Source organism: Sminthopsis crassicaudata, chromosome 4, assembly GCF_048593235.1.
Source record: "Sminthopsis crassicaudata isolate SCR6 chromosome 4, ASM4859323v1, whole genome shotgun sequence".
In the NCBI taxonomy this organism is placed as follows: domain Eukaryota; kingdom Metazoa; phylum Chordata; class Mammalia; order Dasyuromorphia; family Dasyuridae; genus Sminthopsis; species Sminthopsis crassicaudata.
In genome coordinates, this window is record NC_133620.1 from 107,448,136 (window position 1) to 107,468,872 (window position 20,737).

Here is a 20,737-nt window from a genome sequence, read left to right on the forward strand (position 1 = left end):
CTCTTCCTCCCTACTTATGGATTTCAATTTCCTATTAACTTTTTTTGAACTGCCTTGTCCAGTCCAGATCATTCTTAGAAGAGCAAGTAAGATAGTAAGAGTTCAGCTATCATAAAGCACTACTTAATAATAAACCAAAATGGGACAGCTACAAATAAGTTGTGAGTCAATATAGGTATGTTTTAAAGTCACACCAAAACAAATAATAAAGCAAAACTATAAATACATTAACTTGATATAAGATTTCCACAAACTAAAGCAGTGATGGAAGCAATGGAATTTATCAGAAGAAAATTAGTGATAGAATCACAAAACAAATTACTCTTTTCTTCTATACCCTGTAGAATAACATCTACCTTTATAGTCGCACTAATTTGTGTATAGTGATCAGGTGAACTATCTTTCAGGCTATTGGCAATAATTGAATCAATGCATAGCGGCAGCTGATATTTCTGTTAATGATATGTGCATATCTTGTTACCCGCATGTCTTGTTACCCTTTTAAATTCTCTCTTGAAATAAAAATATTGGTATCATGCACACAAAATATATTTCAAAAAGTCAACTAGTTATTCAAAATCTTATTTACATGCTCCAAACTGCAAAATATTTTACATAAAATATCTGTTGAATGACTTAATAAATGAGCAAATGAATGCAGATATTAACAAGGTACTGATAAGTGACTGATTTTAGAATATTGATTCAATACATTTTTATTGCATATCTACTGCATGTTTTCCTACTGATATCATTTTTGATCATTCTATTGCCCAATAAATATCCATTGAGTAAATGAATTACAATTATTATCTGGATGCTAATATAATGAAAAATATTCCTCCTTACCTTTAGGAAGGATCCATGGTCAATAAGAGCTGAGTCTATTTCTTTTCATAAATTATAACAGACTTTTTATAGAGGTACATCCATATGGCACAACTTTTAAAACTTTTTTTTTTTTAACAACTTTTAAAAGTATATATGTATTACTTTACTTGGACTTTTGTATTAGACACATCAATACTAGGTTTTATTAAGTTTGCTAGATTATGCAGAGGACAAAAAGTCAGATTTGGAGTCAGGGAGACCTGAGTTATACTCCTACATTTGTGTGATCCTAATACATGTAATTTCACCTCTCATTCCTCAGCTTACTTATCTATAAAATGGGGGTAAATAGCACCTCATTATTAGGATCAAAGAGCTAGCTTTGTAGAAATAACTATGTAAATGCTATTACAATCAATAACTTTTTTAAAAAATAGGCATCTATATCTAACAATTTATAAAAAGTAGGTAACAAAAGCACTTTTAGTTTTAAATCAAATTGTCATATTTAAAGTAATCTTAGGCACATAATGCATAAATTCTTTGCCAATAGCAAAAGACTATAGACAAAGTAAATTAGTCTGTTGCAAACATACCTATTATTTGAAGAATTTAATTCAATAATACTGAGAGCCTACTTCCCATAAGGTAATGTTCTATACAAAAGGAAACGCAAAGGTAAAGAATATGATCCTTGCCCACAAGCGCATCAATAACTGCAATCCATGTTGTGTTGTGTTGGGCAATAGGGGCAAAAGGTTTCTTTATATAACAGCTAGTGAAGACTCAAAATGGAAATGTTACCCACAAAGATTTCTTCATTTCTTCATCTCATAGCATTCCTAAGGGACAGCTTAAAATAAGACTTAAAAATAAAGTTACTTTAATCCTGATAAAATTGCTTCTGTGTAAAGTAAAAACTTTGATTTCTGCCTGAGTGCATGATTTATACTATGATGGTTGCTCTATAAATCTTTCTAAGAAGAGATTTTTGAGGCTGGTGACCATAGAACTGCTTGACTTCTGAATGAATGTACTTCAAAATGATTCTGTATATTTGGTTACCAACTGGCAACATTGAAAGATAAGCACAGGCTTAAGATATATTGGATTACTTGTCATCTAGGGGAGAGGGTGGGAGGAAAGGAGGGAGAAAAAATGTGGAACATAAGGTTTTGCAAAGATGAATGTTGAAAACTATGGATATATTTTGAAAATAAAAAGCTATAAAAAATAAAAAAGAAGACATATTTTTGCAACCATTACTGCATGATGCTCTTTATAACAAATTGCTGTCAGAATAACCTACACTTAATTTCTAGCCTACTAAGAATAAAGCTTCATACACAATATTGTTAGATACTCAAAACTACCATGGGAGGAAGCATTATTATTCCAAACTTAAAGACTATAAGTTGGCCTAGAGATGTTAAATAAACCAAAGACAAGGTGAAAATAGAAAGAATCTACCATTTTCCTGCTAATGGACTCCTAAGAATGATCCCAGAAAAAAATAAGACAGTTGCTTGAACCTGAGTCTCATCACCAGTGACCTATATACTAATTAGTGGTTTTAGTTAAACTCAAAAGAGAAAAAAAGGCAGTAATCTGTAGAGATTGTGTGTCGCACACATAAATGACTTATTTTTTTTTAAATGTCATCTATATTCTTTGTGTTTTTGTTTTGTGAAATATTTCCAATTTCATTTTAACTTGCTTTGGTCCATATGTGAGCATGTTATGGATTATGTGCAACTTATAGGTCATGACATTTCTGTACAATATGATGAATCTTTGGCTGTAGCAATCACAAAACAGTGAAAAATAATAGCTCATTCTTATATGGCCTTCTTCCACTTCCGCAGTGACAGTAGGGAAAAGATAGAACACACAACTTTTAGATTAACTCTGAAAATGAACACAAATGGTGAGTCTTTCTCTTATCACCAATGAGCTTACTGCTGGAATCAAATCTTGATAATGTCTTGATAAAACCATAAAACAAACTGATGCTAAGGGAAATAATAACTAAATGGAAAGATGGTTCATAAGTTCTCTTTGGAAGGGTTGAGCTGACAGTATTAATTTTATCATGTCTCAAAACATCATTTCACAGAATACTTGGTCATCTTATAGATGATACTCAAGACGAACACAAAGAGATCATCAAAAAGACCATGCTATCTCAGGTGCTTGCATGCAATGCAGAAGATAAAGCAAAGAAATTCTACAAAGAATTTGAAAAAAATCTTCTAAAAGAAACCAATTATGTTCATTGATAACTATCTTATAAGTCAAAAGTAAGAACAGGGTATTATTTTGAGGTTATTTTGGAAAACAATGCTCAAGCTTAAGAAACAAGAGACTAAAAGCTTATGGCTACTCAGAAATCTTATGTGTATACAATATAAACACTAATTTTTAAGAAAATAGCCAGAAGATATTGGATTTGATATACACCAAATATTATAAAAACAATTATCACCTTAATGAATAAAAAACAAGAGAGTTACTGACTGGGAGTCATATCAGAAAAAAACTGTCATGTAATTAAATCATTAGAACAAAAATAAACATCAGCACTGAATTAGAAGACAGAAGGAAGAGAAGAAATTGAACAACTAATAATTTAAATTTAATATACTGAAACAAATTGTCAATGTTGAAAAACCGGATGTAGAAAAAAAGTAAAGATAATGACTTTGATTGCCATTTTCTGCAAAAAGTTAACCAAAAGAAAGCAGTTGCTACAACAAAAAGTCCATAGAAATCCAGAAACTGCCTCACTCAGTAAACATTTTATCATCTTGCTAAGAAGAAAAATATTGCAGCCAACAGCAACACTGATTTATAACATAAGCTCATCTGTAAAGTGGGACAGAGCAGGATGATGCAAGACTACAAGCATTATTGCCTTGTTAAACTGTGAAACATAGTGAAGTTTAACAAAAACATGTCTACAGAAATCTTGGCATGAACCTTAATTAAACAATATCATCTCAAAGACTTTTGTAAATGAAATTGGCAGGAAGAAAATAGAAAATATAGAAAATTTAACAAATTAAGAAAATATTTATAATAACCTATTTTGATCATGTAATAATAGAAGCTAAGTATTTGGACCTTAATGCCTCAGTCCCAGATATACTATATAAGGATGATTAAATTGGAAACATAAGCTAGGCCAGGACCAAGGAAGTAATTTATTCTGGTGATAACACAATTTTGAAAACAATAAGGTTTACTTTACAAGGTGTTACCTTGTATTCTTCTTGCTCAATAACATATTTCTTGCACTCATAAAAGAAAGTTTTTCTTCTCTGTCCCCGATCCCTAGTGCCTAGCACTATGCCTAACATATGGTAGATGTTTAATAAATGCTTACTGAATAAATTGGAAAAAAGCCAAAAAGTGCCATGTAAAGTCCAAGGTAAAAAATCATCACTCATAGGAATTGGAAAAGATTTCCTGGAGGAAGGGATCTTTCAGTTAAGCTTGAAAGACTAGGTAAAGAGTTTAATGGGTTGAGGTGTAGGAAAAAAGAGAATATGCCAGGTATAAGGAACAAAGAAAGGGAAGAAACAAAATATAAACAAATATGGAAGGCTATGAGTAGTACTGTGTAGCTACTATATCATTTACCTAGACGCAATCCCCAGTCTCCTCATTTTATAGAAAAATGATTCCCAGAGATTGAGTGATTTGCTCAATGTCACATGGGGAGCAGATTAATAAGACAATTCTAACTTCCCAACTACTATTAAAATTTTTAATGATCCCTAATCTTACAACCAACCATTATGATTATATATGACTTATACACCATTTATAAAACTACGCTGTACTTACTGCATTTCCTATTTTCCCTTCTTCTAACTATGTCACTGATATCTTTCATGACATCACGTGATCCTCTTGTAATTTCTGTGCATTTGATAGGAGTTATAATAGTAAACATTTATTAAAGTGCTTTACATTTATCTTAATACAATCCTGACATATTACTAACCTAAGAATTAACAGTAGTATCACATATAGAAGAAAAATTAAAACCTTGCCTAAAATTACATATATATGTGTGCATACCCCCCCACACACATTTCCAGATAGAGACCAGGGGAGAAATAGATATTTGAGTGATTTGCATATAGATGATAACAAAAAGTATGAGAATGGATATCACCAAGTGAGAAAATATAGAGAAAGAGCCCATCCAGTAACCCAGTAACCAAAAAAAAAAAAAAAAGAAAAAGAAAAAGAAAAGATGTTTTAGTTAGTTTAGGGGGCAGAATGATAATGAAGAATCAATCCAGGAAACATGGGCCATTTAAAAAAGATAGGACCATTAAGAGTATTATGGATGTCAACAGTCTAAGGAGTAATGAAAAAAAGTGAAATTAACACACAAAAGCTAAGAAAGATGAAACCACAGAAAGAATTAGTGGCTCTGGAACAGTTTCATGAGAATAGTGAGAGCAGATGCCATGTGACAAAGAATCCATGAACAACAAGACTGAAGCTCTAAGGTAAGAACAGAGGGTATGTACAGATTGTCTCTAGAAGTCTGACCACTAAGGGAAGAAAGACAGAGTAGTCCAAGGTGCAGCAGACTCAACAAAAAAGGTTTTTTCAGGCTATTTTTAGGAGATAGTGGAGAAAGCAACAGAGTTAGCTATTGAAGATTCATGGACTTGACACAGGTTACAGAATTAATAGATTACAGGTTACAGAATTAATACAGATTAAAAGATCTGGAATTCACATTCAAATCATATGACTTCCAAAACCATTGCTCTTTCCTCTATGGTTAGATGAAGTTTGGAAATGAAGAATCCAAAAAGGATAGCCAAAAAGCTATTCATATTATTTGACCATTTCAAAGAATAATTGCATAATGTTATGCCAGTAGTAAAAAGTCCATTAAAATTACCCTGGGCTCAGGATTTGTCTTACCTGTAGTGAACATGAGTAACTGTTGGTCGCCTATATCCAAGAATCCAGGTTTGGATGTCTATAGGTTCAGCTTTAGGATAAGCTATGGTTGTATCTATGACCCATTGGAGGCCTTTTGGTTTATTTTCTAAGAACAAAGAGAAAGAAAGATGATTAAAAATGAACCAATTTTTATATTAAAATATCAAGGGTTAAATTTTTGGTAATTTATAACATAATAATAAAAGTGTGACAGACTTTGATGCTGCCACCATGAAAGATGTATTCAAGATAAAATTAAATATTTCTCTGTTATTTTTTTAAAGCACATAAATCTTTTTAAGCTTTTTATTTTTAAAACATATGCATATTTTTCAACATCTACCCTTGCAAAACCTTGTAGTCCAAATTTTTTTCTCCCTCCTTTCTCCCCACCCCCTCCCCAGATAATTCAATGTTAAACATATAAAGCACAAAACCTTTAAAGCATTATAAGTCAACTTAGAATTATCTGACCCAACTGAGATAATATTACAGATAAACAAAAGACAATTTGTATTTAACTTACATCATGTTTTTATTAATATGGTTGAACACAGATGTCTCTGTTTTAGAAATTTACAATTATCGTGATGTTACACAATTACATTTTCACATTTTATGCCTTGGCTGATATTTTATAATCAGAATGTACTAAACATGGTTATTTGTTTTATTTTTCAAAAAATTCTATATAATTCTAATGTATGGATGATGGGTGATATCTTGTTGTAGAAAGTTCTTAGGGTAGTGCTTGATTTATTGAATCAAAGGTTTTTTCATAATCTACAATACGATAGAATCTTTTTTATTTTCCAGATTTTTTAGTCAATTAGGAAAAAAGGGTTTTGTTTTGTTTTGTTTTTTTACTTCTATTTAAAAGAGTTAGTACTTTTAAATGTTGTCCATTTAAAAGTATTAGTGGCTTTACTGTGCTCTCATCTAGCATGCCCTCGGACTTTCAAGCTTGTTAAACAAACAATAAACTCAAAAACCCATGTGTTTAAATTAATCATACTATATTAAAACTGAGGGATCACCATGTGCCACAGATACCATCAAACACAAAGACACCAGGGTCTTTGTTCTTACAGAATGGTTTAAATTCTGAATAACCTACCATCCTCTTTCCTCTTCCCCCAAAAAAGGACTGAACACACAAACAACAGACACACAGACACACAGACACACAGACACAGACACAGACACAGACACAGACACAGACACAGACACACACACACACACACACACACACACACACTCACACACATGCTCATGTGCTCGGTAGAAAGGGAGGAAAGGAAAGAGGAAGAAGAATAAGAGACAGAGACACACAAGTCAGAAAGACAGAGAAGAAACAAAAAAGAGAAATAAAGGCAAGAAAAAGAAAGAAAAAAGGAATAAAAAGAAAAAGAAATGGGTTTCTCTAAAGCTATGAGGTAAGATTTATTTAGAATTAACTTTTTAGAATCTTTATTTGCCTTTCTAAAGCTTTACAACTCTTTTTAAAGGAGATTATGACAAGATTTTATTTTAGGAGACAGTGAGGAGTCATGAAAATTTTTGGTCAAAAAACCCACTTCTATCAGGCACACTTTTCTTCAAACTAAAAGACAACATTTCTCCCACATTATAGATTTACATTTAGGATTTAGAATCCCACAGGATGTAGCTGAATGGATCTATTAAAAGATCAGCCACATTCCTTAGTTCAATACTTGTAAAACTTTTGCCTATTTCCAAGCTTTTGGCTTGGCTAACATTGCTATAACTGAATAGCAGTCAAACTATTCAGAGAATTCGTTTTTTAATAGAAGAATCTTTCATTTTTTCTATTATAAAATATGAATTACTAGAGAAGTCTATCAGCCAGCTATCTTGGCAGAATCAACAAATAGAAAGGGGAAATATTAGATATAACTTCTTGTGGCTAGTTCATCTCGTTTCGGGCTTTGCAGCCACTAAAGACATCCTTTTTTGGCACCATGCACTTTAAATATATCGAATTTATGATTGTGGATAAACAGCTAACATCAGGTATACTGACAATTCAAAGGTGCCTTGTATACATCCAATGGCCACACTTTCCCAGTTCTTAAATTTCCTCAAATCTCTCTCTCTTCTTATCTTCCCTCAGTAATAAGTTTCTGCAGGCCTTGGTCATCTTTTCACTAACCTTACTTTTAGCACCAGTTCTGGTCCTACCTCATCCTTACTTCTCAGAGTTTATCTTATTTGCTATTTTACTCCTTCCTTTATGCCTGTAGTCATTCTTATTGGTTATGAACCAGATTTCCAAGTTTTTAGTCCAGTTCTTTTCTTTCCAGGGCAGCTAGGTAGCATAGTAGATAGAGGGCTGGGCCTTCTGAATTAAAATCTGGTCTCAGACACTTACTAGTTATGTGAGGCCTGTTTGCCTTAGTTTTCTCATCTATAAAATGAACTTGAAAAGGAAGTAGTAAACCACTCCAGTATCTTGGCTAAGAACACCCCAAATGGGGTCATGAAGAGTTGGACATGACTGAACAATAAATTTTCTTTTCTTTTTTTCCCTGATTATTTTCAGATTCAAATTCCAAATTGTACCACTCTAATTTCAAGTTGAATCTCTACCTCCAATTCCTTAAAATTCACAACAAAATCCCTTGTTAAAATGAATTCATGATAATATGTTAATTTTCAATGGCCATTCCATATCTGAGTGACAAAAAAATTTATTTTTGATTCCAAAATTGCGATAGAATTTTGGAGCTGAAAAGGACTTGAGATGAAATTCTTCACTTCTAACTTTTGACCCATGCCATATAGTGGCCTTTTTTTTTCAATTATCCTCTTTGATCTCTTTGATATTTGATATTACTGACAAGCTTCCACCTTGATATTTTCATCTCTTATTTTCTTTAATGATAAATTATATGCATCTCTACTTCTTAGCTTTCTGACAAACTTTTCTTGGTGCCCCTTCACTGAATTATCATTCTTCTTCCATCTCCTAAACTTAAGACATACTCTTTCATTTTTTTGAGTTCCTTTGCTCTTTCCCTTTATTTATTCCTATGTCTTCAATTATCATATTGGAAGGTGACTCTTAAATCTATTATCTCCATTCCCTTCATCTATCCTATATTCAGCCTAATCAGTCTACTTGCTGTTTCCCATAAGTGACATTACATGATGAAAGTGTTTTTAATAGAAAATTTCTTGATCTGAAATCATGTAATCAGTATCAATCAATATCTATAACTAGTATCAAGAATAGTGTGAGACTTCCAGTTGATCAATGATGGACAGAAATAACTACACCCAGAGAAGGAACACTGGGAAGTGAATGTAAATTGTTAGCACTACTGTCTATCTACCCAGGTTACTTATACCTTCGGAATCTAATACTTAAATGTGCAACAAGAAAATGGTATTTACACACATATATTGTATCTAGGTTATATTGTAACACATGTAAAATGTATGGGATTGCCTGTCATTGGGGGGAGGGGTGAATAATTTGGAAAAATGAATACAAGGGATAATATTATAAAAAAATTACTCATGCATATATACTGTGAAAAAAATTATAAAAAAAAAGAATAGTGTGAGAGAACTATAATGAGCAGCAAACTATAATAGTCTTCATTTGCTTGAAGTCCCTATTTTAAAAGAATAAGGCTCAATTTCAAAATGCCACATTCAAATAGTGTGGTATTATGTAAAAAGGGCACTGGATTTGGAATTGGAGCACTTGACTATCACTTTATAGCATGTATGCCTCTGGGCACTGATCATTTGGCCTTTCTTGGCCTCCAATTATTTGTCTATAAAATGAAGGAGTGGGACAGGATAACTTCTAAATTTCTTATAGCTCTAAAGTTGCATACTATAAAGTACTATAACATGGTTTCTAAAGGATATTAAAATGGTCCTTATTAACAAGACCATTTTAAAGCACCACAATGTTATGATATTAAATGTGTATTCTTTATTAAGAGGCTTGAAATCTGTTGGTAGTAGTTATGAGAAAAGTGGTGAGAAAAACCTTAAAAATAACTAAGTTAAAGAAAAAATATTTTGTGGAGAAAAATAAAAGAAAAATGTATACTATAATTATTCAAAACTATTCTGAAATGTCACCAGTTATGGTTTCTTTGATTTGAGAAATTTTAGCTGAGAATGATGTCCTTAAGTCACCCTGTGCTGCTTATGTCTTGGAGAAATGTTTCAAAGATCCATAATTTTACAGACCTCTTTTCTTTACTGAACAGCCAGTCCCCTGAGTGAATTATATAAAAATGGGCAAAACTCTTGACTGTCAGATAAGGAGAACACTAGATAAAATTGCTCAGAAACAAAGTGACTTAGTCATGGTGGCTGTTCAGACACTAACAGAAAAAAAAGAAAAGAAAATGAACCTAGCTTTATCACCCACATATAATAATCTGAATATCTTAATCCATTTCATTCATTTTTAATATCTAATTAAAATATGGCCCCAGAAGAGAGATGACAAAATGTATTATTAATTGGAGATTAGAGATTATGAGTCTGAATGAAATATTGTATAAACATAATATTTAAGTTGGTTGATTTTGATAAACCTTTTTTCTCTTTGCTAACAAGTGAAAACTCACACAAGGTTCAAAAAATGAATATATGAAATGAAAACAAAAGGCATCAATTAAAAAAAACTAGGATTAATCTCTACAATCAATATCTAAATTAACTGAAGTTGTGGATTTCTAAAGCAAGCAAACTTTTGCTTAAAACAGATTTTTTTTTTTTTAAAAGCTAGGATCTCATGCTTTCAAGTTCAATTACAGTTCTTATTTTCTTTCCTATAACAAGTTAGGTTAAATATCAAATCCTTGGTTTGTTCTACTATTTTTAACTGAAATAGCAACTTTAAAATATGGTTCCTAATTGTTCCCTTTTCTACATCTTCAAAAAGGAAAAACAAGATAAATATTCAGATAAAATATTAACTCATTTAATAATCAGTAATTAATGATTATGTCAGTAGGATTACTCACTCTACTAATACTGACTGCAAATCTCTACAATTTATTAGATGACTGAGTTGTGGTGGCTAAAATGTCTATCACTATAAAACCAACTCAATAACTCAATAACCCTTTTTGAACTTTGCTAAGAGCAAATATCACCAAGCATGAAATCGTTGTAGATTTTTAGGACCTACAAGAAACCACACTTAGCTAACACAAACTTTGTGAATAGAGAGTCATGACTATATCACAATGAGCCAAGAGAATAGCACTTAGTGTGATAGTATCTGGGAAATTACAGAAGCATACCGCCATTACAAAATAATCTGGAGCTAGAATATTCATATGGAAAGACTAACTGCTAAAAATGAAATGGAAATCATAATAGAAACACTAGGAATAAGAGATTTCCATGGATCAGTTTGGTGATTATAGAAATATATTCTGAATAGTGTTTATTTACTTTAAAGAAGTCAAATTCCTATATTCAGTTGCTACTAGCTTATTAACAAATTAACCTATCATTAGGGTTCTAAAAGAGAACCATTAAAATGTGTAAAATCACAAAATTAAATGAGATTATCTGATACAGCACTGACCCAATGTATATACAAAAGAGGAGTTTGGTCAATGTAACATGATGCTTAGATAAATCTGAAAGTTAACATTTCTCCATTTAATGTAAGGAATTCACAACTTAATACAGGGGAATAATTCTGGTTTATGATATAGCTTAACTAAAAGACGTGTATTGAAACTACTGAATAACAACTTCCCTTTTAGGAGAGGAATATTGGGTGACAAATCCTAAGAGTATATGCCAAGCTATCAGTGTACAATTAGCTAACAGTTTATAGCTCTACATACATAAAACCTAAATGATATGAAAAAAACCTTTTCCTGAATTATATTATGGGAATTTGGGGGCAAAATCCAAGTTTTATAATATTTGTATTGTACTTATACAAGCACCTAGAATAATGCTGTAAACACATTTTTCTTTTTAAAAAATTATTTAATTTATTCTTTAAATTCTTTTATTTATTTATTTTTTTGCTGAGGCAGTTGGGGTTAAGTGACTTGCCCAAGGTCACACAGCCAGGAAGTGTGTTAAGTGTCTGAGGTTAGATTTGAACTCAGGCCCTCCTGACTTCAGAGCTGGTGCTCTCTCCACTGTGCCACCTAGCTGCCCCTGTGAACATATTATTCAATAACCACAATAGAGAAATGAAACCATAGAAATATAGTAATACATTTGTGAGGAGAAAATAAACTGATTATCATCATGTAACAAATGAAATCATTATTTCTTCCAAACTACTAGTTCCTTTTGATGTTTTTTTCTTAAAAGTAAAATTTAAAAAATGAATAATGCCACTCTGTGGATTTTTCCAAAAAAGAAAATCTTATAGCTTTCTTGGGCAACAGTGGTTAGTCTCAGGCCTTGAGTCATAAAGACTCATTTTCCTAAGTTCAAATCTTATTTCAGACACTTCCTAGTTGCATCACTTGGAGCAAGTCATTTCACTCTATTTGCCTTAGTTTCCTCATCTGTCAAATGAACTGGAGAAGGAAATGGTAAACCACACCAGGATCTTTGTCAAAAAAAACCCAAATAAGCTTATGAAGGGTAAGACAGGACCAAATGACTGAACAACAACAATGGCAGCAGCAGTAGCAGCAACAACAACAGGCTCTCTCACAAAGAAAAAAAAAATGTCCTACCTAACACCCTAGCATCTCCACCTGCTGGAGTTCCATTTTCTTGTTGTGCTACAAGTTCATTCAAAATAATTTGTGTTGCCCCAAGCCTTGGCAGAGTGACATGTGTAAGGAATGGCAAATTATTTTTCTTGGCAAATGCTTGACTTGTTTCTCGTCTCTTCCTGAGGAAGCCACCTTCTGGAAACAGAACAATCCACTTCCGATCTCGGCTCCTGTAATAATTTTTTAAGTGCTTCTTAAGAAGAATAAGCTGCTGGTCACGATGAGATTTTCCCTGGAGAATATAGACACACAAAGACACACACACACACACATACACACACACACACACACACACACACACACACACACACACACACACAGGAATTAAGTTCAACTTAGTTCAGATGAAGTTATTTCAAGATTAAAAAGAAATTACCAACACTATTTTCCATCCACCAGAGAAATAGCGGGGCAAAAAGTTAACTTTGGGAAAATTAGGAAATTTTACAACTCCTATTTCGGTATTTTTGTTTCAGAAAAATTTTCCATATAAATATAATTAATTCTTTTAAATTCTCCAGTTTTAACTTTTGCTAGTTCTCAAGAATAATTATTTTCAGTATTCATAAAATAAAATTTATCTCTAATTCAAGACAGATAATCTGCTTTTCCTAATCAATCTATTACAACCAATTCACACATGGTTTCCATATAATTCTTAATTTTTTTTTCCCTTTCTTCTGAGGCTGGGGTTAAATGACTTGCCCAGGGTCACACAGCTAGGAAGTGTCAAGTGTTTGAGACCAGATTTGAACTTGGGTCCTCCTGAATTCAGGGCTGGTGCTCTATCCACTGCGCCACCTAGCTACCCCCTAATTCTTAATTTCTATTTAGCCAAAGTTAAATCAACAAGAAGCTGGGCATTGCAGTCTATAAAGCACTGAACTTAGATTGAGGAAAACTGGAGTTTGTCTCAGATGCTTACTAGCTGTTTAACGCTGATTAAAGTCCCTTAACCTCTCTTAGCCTCTATTTCCTCATCTGTAAAAAGGGGAAAATGACATCATCTATCACTCATGGCTACTATAAAAATCAAATGAGATATCTGTAAAGCACTTTGCAAATATTAAAGCAATATGTGTACATTTTAGCTTTTATTACTATATATTATATACATTATTTTTTATGCATATTAACCAAAAGCCTTAGTTATTCTGAAAAAGTACTGAAACCCAAGAGCAACAGAGAACTATCATCGCTTAAGACGGTGCTTCTGCCTCTTAATGAAATCATTCCTTAAAACCTAATCTTCATTTATTTTGGGGGTGACCCTTAAATTTCTCCTTGAACTTTCATAAAGCCAAAAAAGAACTTTTATTATACCTAGTTCTGACTGCTGACAATAGAGTTCAAGTATAACTTTTTAAATCAATTACAATTACAAATTTTATTTATATACAAATCAAATTACAATTTTAAAAACAAAGATGAAACAAAGCAAAAGGTATACACAGTGTAGGACACTTGTCAGATAAAGAGTGGGTTTTTTTTTAGAAAGCTGAACAATTTTCAACCATATTCCCTAATTCCTCTCAATTTGCTTTTCTACACCTAATTTTTACAAATGGGTAGATTTGGTTTTAGTTAGGATATTGCTTAACTCAACCTCCAGGTCTAGGTGGGGGAATTTGGATCTTAACTATGGTCCATCCCTTACATCCCCTTTTGAATCTCCAAGGTTTATAAGGAGTTAACTGCTACATTTAGCACTAATATAATTACACCTCAATTCATTGATCAATTCAGAGGCAGAGCAAAACAAAAACAAAAACATACTCTTACTTACCTGCCTTATAAAGAAATCTCCATGAATTAGAGAAACAATACCAAAGTTTGTATACTTAAATATATGATCCATCAACCACATCATCTGAGCAACAACCTGAAATGTTTAGAAAAGGAAAAATAGTTATATTTTGGATAAATGGAACCTGACTTAACGTGGCTCAAACTTGGGAAAAGGCCTCAGGTTATGCCCATAAGAAATTTTTAGAGCCCTTTGCAAGCTCTCTCAAAATTACCTTTCCATGCTTATTTTATATTATTCCCCTTCACACAACTCTACAATCCAGCCAAATGGACATTGCTGTTTCTCCAAACATGACATTCCATCATTTGTATAGGATTTCATCCAACCCTAGAATTCACTCTTTCCTCACTTCCACCTTGTAAAAAAAAAACAAACAAAACCTAGTTTTCTTCAAAGCTGGGCTCCTGTCTCCCTGACCACTATTTTATTATTTCCATATAGTTTTGTGCATAACTATTATCTTCACCAGTAGTGTGCAAGTTCCTGGAAAGCAGGACTGGTTTTTGTCTTTCTGTTCTCAGTGTTTGGCAGAGTACCTGGCAAATAGTAGGCACTTAAATCCTTCGGGTTAAATGAATGAATGAATAGAAGAGTAATGATAATTCTAGAGATAAAGTTTTAAGCATATATCTGGGGCTTAGGGTCCATAAACTCTATAGATTTTTAGCACAGTTCTTTGTTAATTATAAATAAAATAAACTCAGTCCTTGCTGTTATTATATACTGTTATGACCAAGAAACTGTTTCTTTGCTTCTTTGAAATTAAAACTTCCCAAAGTTTATGGACCTTATTAAGATATCCTATTTTTAAAAATGACAACAGTAAAATAATGCTTAGCTAAATTTTTTAAAAGATTCAATATTTTAAACATTATGTTTATAAATTCCTTCTAAAATGATAAAGGAAAATGTTTAAGTGTCCAGTATCTTGCCAAAAAGTATTATGATATTGTAAAGTGTGTCAGTGCTATAACTAAAGGTCATGGAATAAAGTCCAACAAGTAAAACCAGGCATAAGTTTATGAAACAGAATTCTATTTATAAATCATATTAACAAGAGTAATCAAATAGCACCATGAGGTCCTAAGTCATCAACCTTAAGTGCTACTTTTAAAAAATGATTTTCCTGGTCATTGGAAGAGAGTGAAATTCTAACATTATAAATCACTAACATGGATTAATAACTATTAAGACAAAAAACTTTAAAGCAAAGGAGTGAACTGAAAATAAATCAAATTTAATGAATTTACTAATTGATCTTCTTTGATGAGGTAATGAGCTCTTCTTGGTTTAGCTTTAAGTAATAAAAAAAAAAACTGTATATAATTCTGTTTCCATCTACTTTCACTTATAAGAAAAAAATTTCCTACTCCCTACCATTATTATTAAATCTATTCACTGCCCTTAACACTGTTTTGCCCTCACACCGATTTACAAGGATTTTTTAATTTTTTTGAATTAATTTTTATTATAACTTTTTATGTACATATATGCACATATGCATGGGTAATTTTTTTTTTTTACAACATTATCCCTTGCACTCACTTCTGTTCCAACTTTTCCCTTCTCTCCTTCCCCTAGATGGCAGACAGTCTTATACATGTTAAATGTGTTATAGTATATCCTAGATACAATATATGTGTGCAGAACCAAACAGTTCTCTTGTTGCACAGGAAGAATTGGATTCAGAGGGTAAAAATAATCTGGGAAGAAAAACAAAAATGCAAATAGTTCATACTCATTTCCCAGTGTTCCTTCTCTGGGTGTAGCTGATTCTGTCCATCATTGATCAATTGGAACTGAATTAGATTTCTCTTTGTCGAAGATATCCACTTCCATCATAATACATCCTCATACAGTATTGTTGTTAAAGTATATAATGATCTCCTGGTTCTGCTCACTTCACTCAGCATCAGTTGATTTAAGTCTCTCCAAACCTCTCTGTATTCATCCTGCTGGTCATTTCTTACAGAACAGTAATATTCCATCACATTCATATGCCACAATTTACCCAACCATTCTCCAATTGATGGACATCCATTCATTTTCCAGTTTCTAGCCACTACAAAAAGGGCTGCCACAAACATTTTGGCACATACAGGTCCCTTTCCCTTCTTTAGTATTTCTTTGAGATATAAGCCCAGTAGTAGCATTGCTGGGTCAAAGGGTATGCACATTTTGATAACTTTTTGGGCATAATTCCAGATTGCTCTCCAGAATGGTTGGATTCTTTCACAACTCCACCAACAATGCATCAGTGTCCCAGTTTTCCCACATCCTCTCCAACATTCATCATTATTTTTTTCCTGTCATCTTAGCCAATCTGACAGGTGTATAGTGGTATCTCAGAGTTGTCTTAATTTGCATTTCTCTGATCAACACTCATATGTGTGGAAATAGTTTCAATTTCATCATCTGAAAATTGTCTGTTCATAAGGGATTTTTTTTAAACAAGGTTCATCAGGCTGCTTATTTATTACCAAATTCAGGCCACAAGTAGGCAGTTTCAAAGAGGATATTCCCCTTAGTTATTTGGATTTATACTGAAATGTTAACAACCCATGTGAAGCTGTTTAAAGATGAATACTAACAAAGTAATAATTCATAAAAACTTAGCTACCACAATCACGAGAGTTCATCTTCTATAGTGTTCCTCTTCCTCTGTCACAGTAAGAAAGTAAAAGAGCTTCAGGTGATTAATCCCATAATCACAATTTTTTTCAAGGTTTAAAAAAGATATTTCTAACTACTTTTCAAGTACGGTCTTTAAAGATAGTTTTGCAAAAGCAGCCAAAATAATATACTGGCCAACAAAAGTTTTGTTTTGTTTTGTTTTTTTAATATGAACTCAACTATCAAGAAATACTCAAGGAAAAAAATAAAAGACACACACACATACATAGATACATACATAGATACATACATATATATATATAAATATAAAGATATACAAGTAGATAGTCTGGAAATGAAAGGAAGTGAATATTTAACACCTAGCCCAATTTCAGCTTTAGTGTTTTTAAAATAGTGAAGACATTTAAGTAAAACTTTCTTCTCAGATACCTCAGTGGCTCAGTGACCTTAGCAATGTGAGTACTAGCTCTCATTTTCTGTGACTTTTTTTCCTGTTAATCCATTACAGGGGTCCATACAACATGTTGGGAGTCTTTAGTATGCTCTCTTGGTAAGACAATGATAACTGTATTTACATGAGTCATCCACTGGTCAATACTCTCCATGTTACTAGACCATCTTTTTGTGATCATACATTTTTCTGATGATATCCAATATGTATAATTCCTTTTTTGTAATATATCATGCCTGCTCATGCTCTCCCACTCCCACCCCCAGCTTTCCCATTGCTTTTTGTAGACTCCTCAATTTTAATGCTTCAGAGATTATGAATTCCACCACTGGTAATCACAGACTATCACCTGAAAAATACTATTGTTAAAAAGTTTAACCTTCTTTTTGAGAAAAAAGTATAATATACTTTCAAAAAGGAAATTTAGTTCATTTTTTCCTCACAGTCCTTGGTCTTTTTCTACTGTCTATCCAAGATATATGACGGACCAGTTCTGTGATTTGTTCACTGAACTGTATGTCACAGACTGGACAATAAAGCATCCTTTCACCATACAATTTTCTTACTTAATTAGGTTGAGCTCTTGAGTAATTATAAATGTATAATTAGACATTCTGCAATTTTAAAATCAGCACAATGTCATATCTAAATAGCAGAATCCGAAGGACCTCCTTATCTACAGAAGTCCTCTTTAATCTAGATTCTGTACTTAACATCCTCTAGGTAAGTTGCAAATATCTTTAACATATAGTTCCCTCTTGTTATGCCTCACTTGATATTATTAATCAAAGGACTGAAAAAGTTATCTTTAGTGTTAACATATTCTAAGGAATCTTGCCTGATATTAATAAATGCTTGGGAGGCATCTTCTACCACTTGCATTCAACATTGTCTTCTGGATAATTAGTTTAAAAATAAGATACTGTTTGCTGTCGCATATCATTTGTAAAAGACTGCTTGCTCCCTTTTCATAACTTTATTAAAAATGTCCTCAATATATATGTAGAATATTCTCAGAATAACTTTATAGAGATGGGAAAGTGGGAATATGGTTTGTTAATTATTAATATTGTCTTGGTTGTCTTTTTTAGTGGTAATGTTTTCAATTTTATTCACTCAGGTTTGCTTTCCTCATCTCTTTTTTTTAATGATACTAATAACATTTTCATAATACCATAAGGTTTGCCAGGTGTTTTACAAATATTATCTCACTTTATTCTTCACAACAAATCTGAAAAATAGATGCTATTCTTATGTCTATTTTTGTATACGAAGAACTTGAAATAGAGAGAAATTAAGTGACTTACCCAGAGTCACACTGCTAATTAAAAGTCTAAGGTAGAGTTGAATTATTGCAAGTCCAACAACTTATCCACTGTGCTATCTACTTGCCTGAACAAGATGAATTCACAGAGAATTATCATGCAGCTACTGCATATAAATATGTTAGCAAATATGATAATCAAAGGAAGAGAAGAGGATAATTATATATAAAATAAAAATATTCAAAGGAACAAAATAACAAATAGAAATCCTAACAAATTCTCTTTTAGGATTATGCCTCCCAGAACTGAACCCAGTTTACTTGAGCTTAAGGCTTTTTTTGGTTTCTTGGATCATGAATGATATCCTGGGATACCCCCAGGAAAAAAAAAAAAAAAAAAACAAACAAAAAAAAACTTGGGCTTTTCTTCTTGCTATGGCAAATTTCTAGTATATATTGAATAAGAGCGGTAATAATGAACACCTCTGCTTCACACCAATCTTACGAAAAAGGCTTCTAGCTTACATTAACACAGATCAGGCTTGCTTTTGGATAGACATTCATCATTTTAAGAAAAGCTCTATTTTTATGCTTTCAGTGCTTTTAATAGAAATGAATGTTGTGCTTTGACAAAACTGTTTTCTGTATGTACTGAAATAATTCTAAGATTTTTGATGTTTTTGTTGTTGATATGGCCAATGCTGCTTATATTTTTCTAATCTTGAACAAACCCTGAATTCCTGATACAAATCCAGTCTGGCCACAGTATATTATCTTTGTGATAAATTATTGTAACAGGTATTTTATTTAAATTTTTTTACATCAATTTTCATTAGAAAAATTGGTCAATAGTTTTATTTCTAGGTTCTATTTAGCTTAGGTACCAAAATCATATTTGAGTCATAAAAATAATTTGGAAGAACTCTTCTTAGTTTTTTGAATGATTTATATATAATATTTGGAATTGTTTTTTCAGTGTTTGGTAAAATTTACTTCTAAATCAACTTCTTCTCTTTCAGTACTTTGAGTTTTCTATTTTTTAATGATCTCAAAATGGTTTTAACTCCATCATAAATGTGCTTCATGCACATCTACTCTTTCTCAATGCCATGTCCATTTCCACAAACAATTATATCTAGGACTTCAATGAGTTTCATTTGTTTTTATATTAAGTAATGTTCCTGAGTTTTCTTAAGGAAAATATTAGCAAAATAACATGCCTGAAACTTCTGGATAAATTACAAACCTTTTCTTCACTTTTTTTTCCTGAAGCATTTCATAGAGCAAAATATTACACAATAAGAAAATGTCTCTCATCATCACCTCCTTACTTTTAACCAATAATTTAGACAAACAAAAAAATCCAGACATAGATTAAGTAGATTCCCAAGAGTGCTTATAATAAATGGCCTGCAAAACAAAGGAACTGGTCTCCTTTAAAAACTCAGCTCAAATCTCACCCTCTCCAAAAAGCCCTTCCATGCCACTTTCATGTTGCAAGAATCTCCTTATCACCACTGTCTTTACAATTAAAAACTCTTGCACACAGGGAAGTATTTGCATGTTATCTACTCCATTAGATTTGGAGTTCTTTGAGAACAGACACTGTGTTTTGTCTTTTTTTTTTTTGGGGGGGGGGGGCGCATTCCCAGCACTTAACACATTGCCTGACATAGTCAGCAAAACCCCAGTTGAAACCATTAACAAAGGCATCCTGCTCTTTTTTGGGAGCACATTTATAATTTTAAAAATTGTTTAAAGTAACTTCTGGCCTAAGTCTTCTAATTGCCTTCACTTTTTGGATAAAGTATTATAGAGGTGTCGATCAAGTCCTGCTGGTGATCTCAAAGTTATATAACTGTACTATAATTTAATTTCTTAATTAAAAATCCAATAATGTCATTAGATACAAAACCTCTAAAGCAGAGTTAAAAATGGACTCAATTACTATCTATTTTCTCTCTTCAAATTAAAAGTAGTAATTTGCCAATGAGATGGATTCCAAGAGTTACTGC

General features: G+C 32.3%; 1 protein-coding gene across 6 annotated transcripts in view; it reads right to left on the reverse strand.

Moving 5' to 3' along the window:
• Positions 1 to 20,737, reverse strand: part of LPGAT1 (lysophosphatidylglycerol acyltransferase 1) — a 97,741-nt gene that overhangs the window by 21,249 nt on the left and 55,755 nt on the right. For all 6 annotated transcript variants that reach the window (XM_074309095.1, XM_074309094.1, XM_074309099.1 and 3 more), the window contains 3 exons: positions 14,350 to 14,445; positions 12,522 to 12,795; positions 5,785 to 5,911 (listed from right to left, as the gene is read on the reverse strand). In XM_074309095.1, the coding sequence (XP_074165196.1) occupies positions 5,785 to 5,911; positions 12,522 to 12,795; positions 14,350 to 14,445 (497 nt within the window). The remainder of the gene's footprint in view (positions 1 to 5,784; positions 5,912 to 12,521; positions 12,796 to 14,349; positions 14,446 to 20,737) is intronic.